General features: G+C 34.2%; 1 protein-coding gene across 1 annotated transcript; it reads right to left on the bottom strand.

Moving 5' to 3' along the window:
• Positions 1–246: 246 nt before the first annotated feature.
• On the bottom strand, positions 247–3,089 carry LOC104231224 (UDP-glycosyltransferase 87A1-like). The gene is made up of 2 exons (XM_009784179.2): positions 2,509–3,089; positions 247–1,418 (listed from the first exon to the last, which is right to left on the bottom strand). The coding sequence occupies exons 1-2, from the start codon at positions 2,993–2,995 to the stop codon at positions 538–540; spliced, it is 1,368 nt and encodes a 455-aa protein (XP_009782481.1). The 5' UTR covers positions 2,996–3,089; the 3' UTR covers positions 247–537.
• Between the last annotated feature and the right edge of the window lie 9,806 nt (positions 3,090–12,895).

The following is a 12,895-nucleotide window of genomic DNA, read 5'->3' on the forward strand; positions in this document are numbered from 1 at the left end:
TTCAGAGGTCAGTTACGTAAAACGGACATAACATAAATGGTCCTTTACGCAAATTAAAAAGGGAACTCAAACACAGAGGAAATTACTTTTCCGTTATAAAAAACGAATATTTAATAATATTGCGTTAATATTTACTATTAACAAATAAATTTGGTCAAAAAAAATCAATCAATCATTTGACCAAATCCAAAACCAAGCGACGACGACGGCGCGAGGCTTGCCTTCTTATCAAATCTTTAAGAGCTAGAAGAAGAGCAATTGTATATATACCCATCAAATGTCTTTTCCTCCTCCAATATGGGACAATGTCCCTTTGTCAAGGAGGGAAACTCAAATATTTCATTTTCCCTGCATTTCCCATTCACCCTCTTTTAATCTAAAGTAAGCTTAAAAAACTCAACAACTACATTATCTGATAATCCTACTTAAAGGGCAGAACTGCACTCTGCAATAATTTCCTACAATAATCTCCTGAACATAAGTTCAGTATTATGTACACTTACATGTTTAACATTACACTGCATTAATCAACGATATTTATGGCATGAAACATATATCCTTGACGAAAGCATCAATGTTAATTTCAGAAGATCCACCTTTTGCAGTGGAACATTGACATATTTTCTGTATTTCTTTCGCTCTTCGCCTCGTTTCCGTCACTTCATCATTTTCAGAATCCATAAACCACTTCAACAGGCTAGAGATCTCTTCCCTCGTTATCGAACATTTGCCATCTTTTTTCACCCTATAACCAATCTTCCAGTCTTCAACAATTTGCTTACTGTTAGTCTGTTGATCCCAAAATATTGGAAAAGTCAGCATTGGAAGACCTGAAAATGCTGCTTCTTTAGTCGAATTCCATCCACAATGCGACCAAAATCCACCAATAGAAGGATGTGACAACACCCTCAATTGGTCACACCAAGGAACAACCAGCCCTTCGCTACATCCATTATTCTGAAATCGGACAGTTTCATCACGTGCCACCCAAAAGAATCGAACACCACTGTCGTGTACACCAGCCGCGATCTCATCCAGTTCAGCACGCGATGCAGAGAGGAAACTCCCTTGTGATATGTACAACACAGAATCATTTGGTTGAGCATTTAACCACTTAATGTACTCTGGTTCATCGACAGAAGTAGTCGAGGAGGGATCTTTTTCGCTAGTGAAGTAAGGTATGGCTGGACCAATTGGATAGACAGGGACTGTAAATTTTTGTTTTAGAGCGTCAATAACAGAAGATTCAAGCTCATAGACTGAAGTGAACAAAAGATATTGTGCTTTAGACACTGTCGAGAAGATCTCCATTGTTACATCCAATAATTCTTGCCCCTTTCCATGGAATGGTGTAGGAAGATCTAAAACGCGAATCGAAGGAATTCCAGGAATATAATCAACCTGCTCTTGCTGTTTTCCTGTACATGAATAATGACAATCATGTAGATTTACAAATATGTAAATAGAAATTGTTAATCAGTAGCTTTCTCTTGGAAGACATATTGCAATTAAGAAGGCAGATTAACCTCATTGTTGGATAACGCCGGTGCACAAGGTATCCCGCGTTAACATATGGCCGGGGAAGCGCCGAACCCCTTGTGTGATGTAGACAGCCTACCCTAATGCAAGCATTAGTGGCTGCTTCTACGACTATTTGGAGTAAATAACTGATGTTAAGCAAAACGAATGCTTCCTTTGTTCTAGGGGTGGCAAACGGGCGGGGGGAGGGTCGGATATGAGCGGGTCGAAAATAGGTAATTTAAAACCGGTAAATTATCCGACCCGACCCATATTTAATACTGATAAAAAACGGGTTATCCGGTGAATAATATGGATATCCACATTATACAGGGCTTCTTGAATATGATCACTTTTGGGATAATTCTTAATCTTCAAACTTGAGGAACCCCCAATTTGGGTCTTTCCAAATATAAAAGTTAACCCGTTAGTTATCCATTGGTTATCCATCTGGTTATTCATTTTCTAAGTGGATAATATGGTTCTTATCCATATTCGACCCGTTGTTAAAAAGTTCATTATCCAACCCATGTTTTAATGGATAATATGGGTGGATAAGTGTTTTTTTTAACCATTTTGCCATCTCTACTTTCTTCCACTTTATACGACACTATTTTCTCTTTTAATTATGTTTTAAAAAGAACGATACATTTATATATTTGAAAACTTCGATACAAGATCTAAATTAATCAGATCTATTCAGACCAAATAACTGGCCATGCAGCAAAATAATGCTTCCTTTGTTCCACTTTACACGACAATTTTTTTCTTTTTTAAGACATTATGTTTAAAAAAGAATGATACATTTATAGCTATATTTGAAACTTCTTAACTTTAAACTTCCATTTTACTCTCCTTGACATGCTTTAATAGCCATAAAAATATCTAACGAATGTAACATTTTGTAATTGCCAAAAGTCCTTCTTTCTTAACCCTGTGCCTGATCAAACAATAATATCCATTTGAAAAAAATAATTGAAAATGCAATACCTGACAAATTGGCTTTAAGATGCCCATTTTGAGCAAGAAGATCCATGTGATGAAAAATATCGAACACAGTCGCCGACATCGGAAAAAATGAAGCCACCGGAATATTCCTCCGACTCCCAACTCTTGTCACCCAATTCATGTACGTATCATACACTATAACACTCGGTTTCAACGGCCCAAGCCCATCAATCAATTTCTCAACAGGAGCTTCTAGTTTAGTTAAAGTAGCTCTGAGAAATCCAGCAAAATCTTTAGCACGACCAATTTCGGAAGGAATAACGTTAGGTATAGTTGCATATTTAATGTTTTCTGGTAAAGGGTCGGAATTAATAAAACTGTACCACTCTTCAGTTACAATAAAAGTAATAAGAATGTTGGGATGTTTTGTGGCTATGAGTTTGCAGAAATTCATCATTGGATTAATATGGCCTCTACCTGGATAAGGCATTGCAACAATATGACATTTGATTTGTGAAGGTAGGTCCATTTTTTGCTGAATAAAATGGAAATTAATAAAAGTGAGAAATGAAGGAAAGTGTTTGAATAAAATGGTGAGTTGCTTGGTTTATGCAACCTTATAATATAACAGTGTTGATGAGGGGATGGTTGTGATGAGTGGATAGGGAAAGGATCCACGATATGAACCTTATGGGTTTCTACCATAATTTCAGATTAATATGCAATAATAATTGGGTTCATAGATATTTATCAATATTTGATGAATTTCTTAATATAAATATAGGGTCTACGCAAGAGTTACTGGGTTCTCGAAGAACCCGTAGTCTATGCACTAGGTCCGCCCCTGACTATAACGTGGGAGTGATGATGGAATTATGGTCCCAAAAATTTACGCTTTATAATTAAGGGCAAAGATCATATTTAGCTTCCAGAAATTATTTATATTCGGTAGCTGTAAAAATGTATAAAATTTATATATTTTTAGTATATCACATATAGAAGTGTGTGTATATTTCGGCTATTATTTTGAGAGTAACTATATAATATCATTTTCCTAATAATTAATGGCATCTTCAAAAAGTTTGTAGGACTAAAGTTTGAGTTTAATTTTTATGTACTGATGATTTAAATTTGGAGAAGAGACTTGTTTGACGCTTTTCCTCGGCAAAACATAGTTGTGAATCTAATTATCTGCGTTAAGCTGCTATCAGTAGTGGATCCAGGATTTTAAAGTCATGGGTGTTCACCGATAAATATTTTGAAAAAAGAGGAAAAAAGAGTTTAGTTACGGGTGCTCACTTAATATTTATCTGTAATATATTTTTGTAATTACCTATACAAATTTATTAAATCTTGTCAAAGACACAAATAACCACGTAGATCCGCCACTGGCTGCCACCATAAGAATCTTGTTTGATGTTTTTCCTTGACAAAAAAAGTTAAAAATCTAATTATATAAATTAACATGCTTAAATGCTAGAATAAGATTAAAAAAACAATATTAATTAATTATAATTAAGTAATACGTTTATATAAAAACATAAGTCATGCACTTATTGCTTTTCATTCGAGTGTAGATAAATATATTTTTTCTTTTCTTTGTATCTCCTTACTGTTGTTTTTTTCATTGGTAACATTTCCTATCTAGCTAGTACCTTATTTGTTTTGAGTTTTACTACCATGTTTACCATTAGGTTTTGTCTCATTATCATGCTCAACTTTATCAAATACAGTACAAGTACTAAACGACTCTGGGACCTGCCGTTCGTCCTTCTTTGGACTTCTGACAACTAAACATGTGACTCAACTTAAATACCAATATTGGGTTAAAGGCCCAGAAAATATTTGTGGGCCTGTATTGGTTCACTAGTACTGTTTTCTATTGGTAGTAGACTTAACGGTGGCAAATGGGCGGGTTAGGCTGAATTTGAACGGGTCAAGATGGACTAAACAATGGGTTATAGCGCAACTCGTCCAACTTGATTCATATTTTAGAACTATGCTCATCTTGCCTAAAACAATGTCTTTTATCTTTTATACACCTATTTATAAAAGATAAATAAATATTATTAGTATTTTGAGAATCAAAATATATTTTCTTAAATAACAAACTAGTATTTAAAACGTGTAAGTTAAAAAATATCTTTTATGCTATTTCTAATTTTTTCACAACTCAATTGTAAAATTATTTATATTTACATTAAAACTTAAATACCTCGACTCTCATTTCTAAACTTAGATACAAAAACTAATGATGTGGCAACTAAGTAAATTTCTAGATAAGTCGGGTTGAAATCTTTTTATTTTGGGTGAGCTTCATGGATTATATTTGGGCTATTTCATGGGTCAGAATGGACTATAAAAATTATGGGTTAACGTGGGCTCAGCCCAAATAAACCCATAAACTAAAAGAGAAAATGACCTTCTATAGCCCTTGAAAATTTAATTAGCCCATATTTTCTCTCATGGACTTGAAATAGCCTTTAGGCCTAATCTATTGACAAATTATAGCCACTATTTCCAATGCACTTCTCCCCTTTCCAATGCACTTTTCAGTCGCCTACTCCCCCCCCCCTCCCCCTCTCTCTTTCTCTTCTCATCTTCTCCCTTCTTCAATATACCAGTGACTTCCATCTTTCTTTCCCTCTATTTTTATCTTTTCCCTTCTTCACTCTCTCCTTTTTTTTCTTTTATCTTTTCTTCTTCCATAGCGACACCAACATACATCTTTTTCAAACTTCTCTTTTTTTCTTTGAGATCTCCTCCTCCTTTATTTAGATGCAAAAATATCTACATTCTTGAGTAATTTTTCGCAAAAGTCTGGCGGTGGTTGCCGCTTTCTTCGCTTTCTATCCACTTTCAGATATAATATTACATGATTTGTTTGGATGATTTTGCAAGAAGATGAAAAATGGAGAAAATAAAATAGCCACGGCCGGAGAAAAGATTTTTTTCGGCCAAGTTCAATGTCCTTCATTACCATCAGTGCTCCTTTAATATGGTGTATAATCAATGTGTATACATTTTACACTAGTTATACATGTATTATACAAAACTGGGCGTAAAAGATTACCGTGGCTAAATTGAGTATTGAGAATATTGTACATAATGTGTATATATTATGTATGTACATTTATATAAAAGGTGTATCTACACTGATATAATGCATATATATTTTTTATACAAATTCAATGTTAATATAATTTTGTATATATTTTCTATATAAAGTATATAATAGTATATATACATTCATTATACACGTATTATACAAAACTGGGCGTGTAAGATTACAGTGCGTACATTGAGTGTTATGAATATTGGTACATTGAGTGTTATGAATATTGTATATAATGTGTATATATTATGTATGCACATTTATATGAAAGGTGTATCTACACTTATATAATACATATACACTTTTTATACAAATTCAATATTCATATAATTTTGTATATAAAGTATATAATAGTGTATAATGTATATATGCAGTGCACATAGAATTTGCAATTGTATATAAAGTAAATAATTAATATGTTTTCCTTATATAAAATGTATAATTTTTCTCTCATAAATACTCTCAATCTTTCTTTCTTTTTCTCTTTAGATCTTATTTCTTTCTATTCAATTTGTCTGTTTATGCTGCCTTTTCTTCTTTTCAATCTTTCTTTCCCCTCTCTTTTAGTTCTTAATTCTTTAGGTTTGATAGTGGAATTGGGGTAGATGAGGCTGGTCCAGGAGTGCGTGAGTTTGCTTTAAGATGATCTATCATTTTTGGGATGTGGGTAGATAGTGTGGTGGCAGCAGTGCATGGAGGTGGTAGCGGTGTCATGGCGGTAGAGACATTAGTGCAATAGTGGCAGGGCAATGGTGGAGCTTTTTTGTGTGGATGTCTGATAGATGGTGGAAAAGAAAAAATATATGCGTTGTGGTTGGTGGAATTTGGGCTGACCATTCTTATATCTTTTAGGCTACTAGATGTATTTGAAATTTTGTGGCTACCAGATGATATAAGTTTGCAACGAGTGGCTACAAATGTATTTTGCTCTAAACTAAAATGTCTGTAGCCTAACCTATTAATCTCTGAGCGGGATGGATGGATTTGAGCTCAAATTGCACCCCAGCAATATTCTAGTAGAAAGTTAAAAGTGAAATGAGAGAATGAGACAAGTAATTTAACAAGAGATATCATTACGTTTGATGTGAAGTGAAAATGGCCTTACCTATTTATATGCAAAGAGTTTGCCCTTGTAGAAGTTCCCATTAACTCTTCAACTTCAAAATAGAGAATGACCTTTTAATAATTGGATAAATTTAAGCACTTCATAAATGTACATCCCCAATATAATATTCTACAATGCTCTCCCTTAGATATTTATTAGATTGATAATGTATCACGTAAAAACCTTATTTAAAAAACCCAACAGGAAAATATCCTAATAAAGGAAAAGAAATACATTGTTTATTAGTTGCCCATTAAGAGCCTGTTTGGCCAAGTTTTAAGAGGCTAAAAGTACTTTTTCAAAATTTAAGTTATTTGGCAAAGACGAAGAAGTACTTTTGATTAGCAATAGAAGCAATTTTTCTGCTTTTGGGAAGAAGCAGAAAATTCTAGCTTCTTCCAAGAAGCAGAAGCAGAAAATTAATTTATTCAAGATATGTCATGACCCGGATTTTCACCATCGGGAGTCGTGATGGCGTCTACTCGTGAAAGTTAGGCAAGCCAACTATTAGGGTTCTACGCAGTAACAATCAATTTCAAACAGTTATAAACAGAAACTAAAGCTAAACAGTTGATAAATGTGAAAAAGTTATAACATGATCAAATAATCCAATACAAGTCTACCCACGGATTTGGTATCACAACTTCACGAACATCTACGAGTTACTACAAATATTAGTCTGAAAAAAAAGTACAACTGTTCTTGGAAAAGAAAAGAGACAGCAGAAAGCTAAACAGAGAAGGGGGACTTCAGGCTCTGTAGACGCCATCAGATCTACCTTGGTCTCCCTGGACTGAAGGCAGCTACTTCAGCTACTCAACGGGTCAGGTACCGAAATCTGCATAAAAAAGTGTAGAGTGTAGTATCAGTACAAGCGACCCCATGTACTGAGTAAGTGTCGAGCCTAACCTTGGCGAAGTAGTGACGAGGCTAGAACACATCAATCATATATACTTGTACAGTTAAATCATATACAACAAAATCATAATAACATGAATCAACATAATAAGATGGGAAGGGGACATGCTGCGGGGATATCAGATTATATTAATAAACCAATAAAGAAGTATCAATGAGGAAGCATAAGGAACATCATAACTATATCAACAAGAATGATTAAACGAAAACACATCCACGGAATCGCCATTCGTGCTTTTACTCTCATTCTCACCATATGAAACAACATAAATGGTACGACATGACCCTTCGTGCATTACCTCACATAATCATGGCACGGTATCACCCTTCGTGCATTATTCCTCACAATATCGATACGGCATCACCCTTCGTGCATTAACTCTCAAATCGTGGCACGACATCACCCTTCATGCATTATCACTCATAATATCGACACGGCATCACCCTTCGTGCATTACACTCACTCACAAGATCACGCACGCATCACCCTTTGTGCTTTACACTCTTCCTCAACAATATCAACAATAATATCCCGGCAAAGGATTCAGCTATAACTAATCTCGTTTTTAACAATTACTTTACAAAAATAAAACTCAACTTATGCCAGTTCTAAAAAATAATCAATTACCAAGAAACTTTCATAAGCTTTGTTCAACATTAATAATCATCAATTTGAGCATGATCGATACATAATAGAGTCACAACAATCATGATATAAGACTCACGGGCATGCTTGACACTAACGTATAGATACTCGTCACCACACATATACGTCGTACTCAATACTAACACATAGCAAATAGATCACAACTCATATTCCCTCAAGCTAAGGTTAGGCCAAATACTTACCTCGATTCCACGGATAAATTAAGCTTTAACTACTGCTTTACCCCTCGGTTCCACTTCAAATTCGCTTGTATCTAGTCACAATGCACTTAATAACATTAATATATGCTAAACAAACAAATTCTAATGCATAAAAATAGATTTTTCCTTGTTTTTCCCGAAAAGTCAAAAATCGACTCCGGGCCCGCTTGGTCAAAACCTGAAGTTAGAACCAATACCCGATCATCCATTCACTCACGAACTCAAATATGTAATTAGTTTTGAAATCGGACCTTAAATTGAGGTCCAAATCCTTAAAATTTGAAAATCCTAACTTCTACCAAAAAACACTCAATTTTCCATGAAAAACCCTAGATTTTGAAGTGAAATCATGTAAAAAGATGTTATAGATTGAAGAAAATAAGTTAGAAGTTATTTACCTATGATTTGGGGAAGAACCTTTCTTTGGAAAATCGCCCAAGAGAGCTTAGGGTTTGAGGGAGTTTGAAAAATGAAGAAAATCCCGTCCAAGTTGGAATTTGCACAGGTGCATATATCGTATTTGCGATGACAGGTTCGCAAATGCGAACTCACAAATGTGGCCCAGGCTTCGCAAATGCGAAGGTAGACCTGCCCTGTTCTCTTCGCAATTGCGATGACTGACCTCCCTTGATGACTTCACAATTGCGAAGGGGAAGATCGCAAATGTGATCAAATGCTGGTCTGACTTCCTCGCAATTGCAATGAAGTCCTCGCAATTCCCAAGCCTGATAGGCTTGCAATTGCGACATCTGACCTTGCAATTGTGAGATCAGAGCCTGCAACACATACCAGATGAAAAATTTGAAACTTCCTAAGTCCGATTCACTCCATAGCCTATTCAAGACTCACCCGAGCCCTCAGGGCTCCAAACCAAACATACACGCAAGTCTAAAAACATTATAAAGACTTGCTCATGCGATCAAATCATCAAAATAACATCAACAACTATGAATTTAACCTCAAATTCATGAAATTCCTTAAGAACATCAAAATTTTTATTTTCTCAACTATAGGTCCGATTTATACCAAACCAATTCCGATTCTTACCAACTTTCACAGATTCAACTTAATTATTATTTTTAAATTGTATCAGGCTCCGGAATCAAGATACGGGCCCAATACCATCAAGAAAATGCATTATTTCACTTCTGAAAACCTTTATATTTTCCAGCAAATAATTTTCTTTAAAAAAATTCTTTTCTACCTCAGAATTCGATTCTGGGCATACTCCCAAGTCCCATATTTTTCTACGGATCCTAGGGGACCGTCCGATCACGGGTCCGGATCCGTTTACCAAGAATGTTGACCAAAGTCAACTTTAACCAATTTTAAAGACCAAATTCATTATTTTTCTAAAATTTCACATAAAAGCTTTCCAGAAATGCGCCCGGACTGCGCACGAAAATTGAGGTAAGACAAAAAGAGGGTTTCAAGGCCTCGGAACGCAGTTTTGACTTCTAGAACAAGAGATGACTTTTCGGGTCATCACAAGACAAAACTATCCTTACTATAAATTTATATTTTCTAAATTATCCCTTATTGAATTAAGTTTTTTTGTTTCATTATTATTTCTTGTTTTACCATTTTTTTAAATTTAAAGAAATCATATACATGAATCATATTGTAACTTTTCAAATTCTTTATTGACTTTCTTGATTTTGATTTTTTCTTTGTGTAATGTCTTGTAACTTTCCAAATTATCTTCTTCTTTTTTCACACTAAAGAAAGTTGTCTACATCCTTCTTTGGTTATTAATTCTCTTCCTACAAATATTTATTTATAATTTCTTCTCTTATAGGCTATTAATTCCCGAATCTTTACAACAACTATCACATCTAATTTGTGAAACTTACCTACAAATAGGTAATAAATTTATAATTTCCTCGCATAATCTATATTTATATATTATTATTATAAGAAGAAAATGTCTCTACATCAAGCCAAATGGCAGCCTCACAATAAATCACTTGACAATTCAGGACAAAGTTAGTTAGGAATTAGGATAGTTGATAATTAGTTTCTTTCTGAATTTAAATTTTTTTAATGCATTATGTATTGTTAATAATTAGTTATTCTTTTTGAATTTGAATTTAAATACACTTAACTATTTTTTTTTACGAAAACAATATTTTTTTAAATATTTAAAATAATTTCTATTTTACGCTCAATGCCATCTTTCAAGTTTGAGATTCAGAATCTTCTTATTACAGCTACCATATCAAAAATTGTAAAAATTACTTCTTAAATGAATTGGCCAAACACAAATTATTTTTTTCAAAAGTACTTTTGGATAAATCACTTCTAAAACAAGTACTTTTCAAAATAAGCAGTTTTTGGCAGCTTAGCCAAACAGGTTCTAAGAACTTTATTACTAGTACTAGAAATTCGGCAAAAACTGACCGCGGTCGACCGAGTCGCAAAAATATGGGAAACTATTTTTGAGTCCCATGTAATTTATTTTTCAAGAAACCGACCAACTTTAGTGGGGTTTTTATTTAAAATAAACTAAAATTAATATTAAAAAATAAACGAAATCGATCGGTTGATTCGTCCGGTCATTTAAAAAATCCGACCGAATTTAGTCGATAATTTTATTTTTTAATAAAGCCGATCGACATTGATCGGTTATTTTCCTGCGAAAATACAATTAATGAGTATGAATGAAATAAAAGATAATCTTAAAACAAAATGCACCAATGGTCAAGTAGTAGAATAGTATCCTGCCACAATAAAGACCCTGGTTCTATTCCTAGATGATGCATTTTTTAATTACATAATTAAAATATCGACTGACTTTGGTCGGAAAAAACTGACTAACTTTGGTCGGTTTTTTCGGCAATTTTTTTTTGAATTTAATTGCCCAATCAAAGTTGGTTGGTAATTTAATTACCGACCAACTTTGGTCAGTATGTCATTCCGGTCTTTAAAATACTGATCACACGTTAATGGTCGCGTTTTGAACGGTTATTGGTCATTACCAACTTACTTTTATTAGTTTTTTACGATTTTTCCCGAATTTCTAGTAGTGTAGGAAAATCCAGTTGGGCAAGCCTTTCAGTTCCATATAAAGACAGAAATATCTAAAATATGGTTAATTACGTTTTTACTAGAGAAAGTAAATAGAGACAGAAAAGACTGACCTTTTTTATTAAAGTATTATGATATCTTATCATATATTAAGATTTACTGATTCCACCTTGTTAACATCAACGATAATGAGAACTTCCACGCAGACAATAAGCGAAAACTAGCACGGAAGGATCAAAAGAAGAACATTTTCCCAATCAAAGGACGACTTGTATGGGTTTCTTCAACAGATATTTTTTAAAACTAAAAGAAAAAGTTCTTTTGCATCGAAAGATTTGATAATTCATGAAAATGTCAAAACCCTACCTCACTCTTATACTCCACATGAAAGGGACCTCGGTTTGAGCACATACATGCAAATTAAATAAGCTATACTACTCTCTTCATCTCTTTATTTTTTTTTCTTTCCTGTTTGAAATCTCTAGTCTTTCCGTTTTATATTTGAAATTCAGTACACCCTCTCTATCCCTCCATGATTGCCAAAACCCATTAATTGAAGCACCTAAAGAAGAAGAAAAAAGAAAGAAATTTTGGACATTTCATGAGCGATCACCACCTTCTATAATTTTGGACAAAGAAAGAAAGACTTGCAAATTGTATTCCCTCCGTTTTATGTATGGTGGTGTTTAACTGAAAATTAAGTTTAAGAAAGAAAGAAAGATTTTGCGTACCCTTAGAATTTGTAATTTTAAACATGTTATGATATTTCTATGGCTATAATTACGTATTTTAGTCGATTATTACACTCTAATTTACTGCACTTTAGTTGAGTTTGCGCTTTAATCGCTAGTGTTTTGCACTAATTGTGTATTTTATGCCTTGCAGGTGTGATTCCGAGCTATATAAATGTATGTAATGAATTTAAGTAGTTTGGAACTTTGAAGTCTGAGTAATAGCTCAAGGAATTAAGCCGAGATCGCGTTCGGGGATCAACGGATGATAAAATAACAAAACGAAAACTCGAAGAGGCATATTGTGTACTGTCTGGTAAAATAGATATAACTTTTTACTCCGAACTCCATTTGGGATCCACAATATATGATTGAAAAGCTAACTCAAAGAGCTACAACTTTCATGTTTTACGTTTTTCCAAATTCCAAACGAAACAAGGTCAAAAACTGCGACCGCGGCAGAACCGCGACAGAGGGCAGTCGCGGACAACTGAAGAATCTGAGAGGGTGTTTGGCCGCGGTTCCGGCGCGACCGCGGTGGAAACGCGGCAGGATGCGTAAATTTCAGGGACAAAAGTGCAAAACACAAGATTTTAAGTCCTAAACCCTATATTAAACCAAGGAAGCCGGCCAAGAAAAGTATTGGACATATTTTTGACATAGGTT

Source organism: Nicotiana sylvestris, chromosome 6, assembly GCF_000393655.2.
Source record: "Nicotiana sylvestris chromosome 6, ASM39365v2, whole genome shotgun sequence".
In the NCBI taxonomy this organism is placed as follows: Eukaryota; Viridiplantae; Streptophyta; class Magnoliopsida; order Solanales; family Solanaceae; genus Nicotiana; species Nicotiana sylvestris.

Excerpts from the sequence above, each read along its gene's own strand:
- LOC104231224 (XM_009784179.2), bottom strand. The coding sequence starts at position 2,995 with ATGGACCTACCTTCACAAATCAAATGTCATATTGTTGCAATGCCTTAT. Across the intron at positions 1,419-2,508 it reads TCTTAAAGCCAATTTGTCAG|GAAAACAGCAAGAGCAGGTT; the intron begins GTATTGCATTTT and ends ATTCATGTACAG.